The 2,580-nt window shown below is 32.6% G+C and overlaps 1 protein-coding gene across 1 annotated transcript in view; it reads right to left on the reverse strand.

The window, feature by feature from the left end:
- The window catches only part of LOC128250349 (allene oxide synthase-lipoxygenase protein-like), a 6,810-nt gene that overhangs the window by 3,739 nt on the left and 491 nt on the right, over positions 1 to 2,580 (reverse strand). Inside the window, exons 2-5 of the mRNA XM_052975186.1 lie at positions 1,826 to 1,931; positions 1,513 to 1,604; positions 815 to 997; positions 62 to 225 (exon numbers count right to left, since the gene is read on the reverse strand). Of these exons, the coding sequence (XP_052831146.1) occupies positions 62 to 225; positions 815 to 997; positions 1,513 to 1,604; positions 1,826 to 1,931 (545 nt within the window). The remainder of the gene's footprint in view (positions 1 to 61; positions 226 to 814; positions 998 to 1,512; positions 1,605 to 1,825; positions 1,932 to 2,580) is intronic.

The raw sequence follows: 2,580 nt of genomic DNA on the forward strand, positions 1-2,580 counted from the left end.
TATATATATATATATATATATATATATATTTATGTATGTATAATTTGATGTTGATACTTACTCTCTGACACATACAAGAGCTTTCGGATCATAGATATATTGCGTTTCAAAATCCCCTAAAGATTTAGTTGTCTTCGCACTCAATAAGTTTGTAATTGCCATAACATCTAAAGTCGTAGCTTTATCGGGCAGGGCTGCAATGATATCCTCCTCTGTTCTTGGTGTCTAATAATTAAAATAATGAGAAAAAGAGAAGAGAAAAAAATACTCTTTTTAATTAATTAAACGATAAATAAACGTCTTAATGTTCTTATATAATTCCACTCACTGGCGCGACTGTGTGGTAAAATGTCTGCTTCTGAACCACCCTGGGCAAGTGTTTTCTACTATAGCCTTGAGCCGGCCAAAGCTTTATGTGTGTGTTTGTGAAGCCGAAGACATTGGAAAGCTTTTTACAAAGCATAAAAACTTCCTGACACAAAGTTTGTATAATTCTGTCATTTTTTAAGATATCTCTTTTTCATGTAATTGATACTTTTATTGTACGAAAATCTTTTAGTCCTCCTTGTTTCATCAGACGTTGACGATCTTACACGTTAAAGGTTCTCGTTCGACCCTCTCGGCCTTGAACAGAATTCTAGGTCTTAATTCAAAATTTTGTAACATGCTAGAAGATGAAATGGGTCTGTAATTCTCCGAAAATCTCGTAATTCTTTATCCACAATTTATAACTTGATCAAATAAAAAAGCGATGGTAAATAAATAAATACCGAAGCTAATACATTTCTGTAGTTTACCAAAGAGCAGTACATACTTTGTCTTTTAACAACGGAGTCCTTATCATTGATGGATAATTTGAAGGAAACGCATATTCTTCATACTGAAGGAAGTTGGCGTGTGCATGTGACACACTTGAGGTAAAGAGGACAGTAGTTATAAACAATTTCAATTCTTCTTTTGAAGGTATATGACCTTTACCATCCTTTATTGGTAAGCCCTTTATAAAAGATAAATAAATTTATTAGAATCGATAACGAAAAAGAATAAAGAAAATAAAAAGCACATTTCAAGAATATCTTTTTATGTGTAATTAATTTCCATCTATAAAAAATGGCTCGCTTCGAAAAATGTTTAATGAACTTTGACTTAATTATCTCGGGTTATGTCATGCTGATGGTTTCAAATAAGAATAAAATGGTACTATTACTGATTACCTACGATTAGAAATTTGAACATCTTTCTAATGAGTAAGAGAAAAAAGATTAAATAAATATATTTTATGTATATGGAGTGGAGCCTCGCTCTAAGAACGCTTCTCATGAAAACATCGGTTTGTGAACAACTTTTTGAACATAAAGTTGAGAACAAAAACAGGACAATGGAGACACACAAAGAAACCGAATGAAACAAACATGGAGAGAAATATTTTCTTTGAAAAGAGAAAAAATAGAAGAGAGAGATAGAAGACGTCCAGTCCGTAGAACGTCCGTGCAGGAAAAGAAAGATGGTTACCTTTAGACCGATGCCACCATGTATGGCCTCCTTCGAAATACACTCTACCCAGTTCTGTAACTCATCGTCGTCAGTGACATCTTGTTCATTGACTGAAATTGTAATTAGCAATGTAATTAATCACATATTTGAAGTTATCAATATATTTAAGAGTAACATTGGTAATATATATATAGAAAATTTAACCATTCGGAAATTAAAAGCAGCAAATTAAAAACACAAGTTAATATTTTCTTTACAAGTTATACACGTGTTTTAACTGTTAGAAAAAAAATCATATATAGATGTCATAACAATATAATTCCGTAATTACCATAGTAGAGATCTATGTAGCTAGATGCATAGTGATGAATACAGTCGTATAATTTAATACAATCATCTCTGTAATAATATTTGGGTAGCACGTCCGTCTCATGTACCTACAATAGGAGAAAAAAAAAAGCATTCACCAATCGTACAATGCTTTGTTTAATGTGGTGGTCTGAAACTCTACCGTATTAAATTAGGTGTAGTCTGTACTCCCTGTTATGTACTGAGTTGTCTCTTTGTGTTCATTCTATATAAATCAATTTTTGAATATAGTTCTTGTATGCAAATGTATATACATATGAGTATATATATATATTATACAACAAAATTTTATATCTTGGACATAGAGTTACCCAAGGTTTCGCACCCACAAAGCCGAAACCTTGTCAACAGCTCGTCAGAATCTATATGAATACAAAATTTCAAAATATTTACGTCGCAGACGTGAGGAAACGCTCAGAACTCGAATACAAAACAAAAAAAAAAAAACGTTAATGAGTACGGGTTATTTCCCTTTAAACAGAGGGGAGCCCCCCCCCCTTACAATAACATTAACTGTGATGCTAAACAAATTGCAATCTAAGTATAGCAGACAGAGTAGAGATCTTGGCCAAGAGAAATATTTTTATAACTAAAAAACCACAAGCCGAATTTTGCCTCTAACTCCAAAAGCTACCTGATCAACCCGGTCAAGTCCGAGATTGGTATCCTTATGATTCAATAAAGTTCAGGGGTCATCTTTGTATGAAAAGATAATTA

Source organism: Octopus bimaculoides, chromosome 20 (genome assembly GCF_001194135.2).
Source record: "Octopus bimaculoides isolate UCB-OBI-ISO-001 chromosome 20, ASM119413v2, whole genome shotgun sequence".
NCBI classification, from domain to species: Eukaryota; Metazoa; Mollusca; class Cephalopoda; order Octopoda; family Octopodidae; genus Octopus; species Octopus bimaculoides.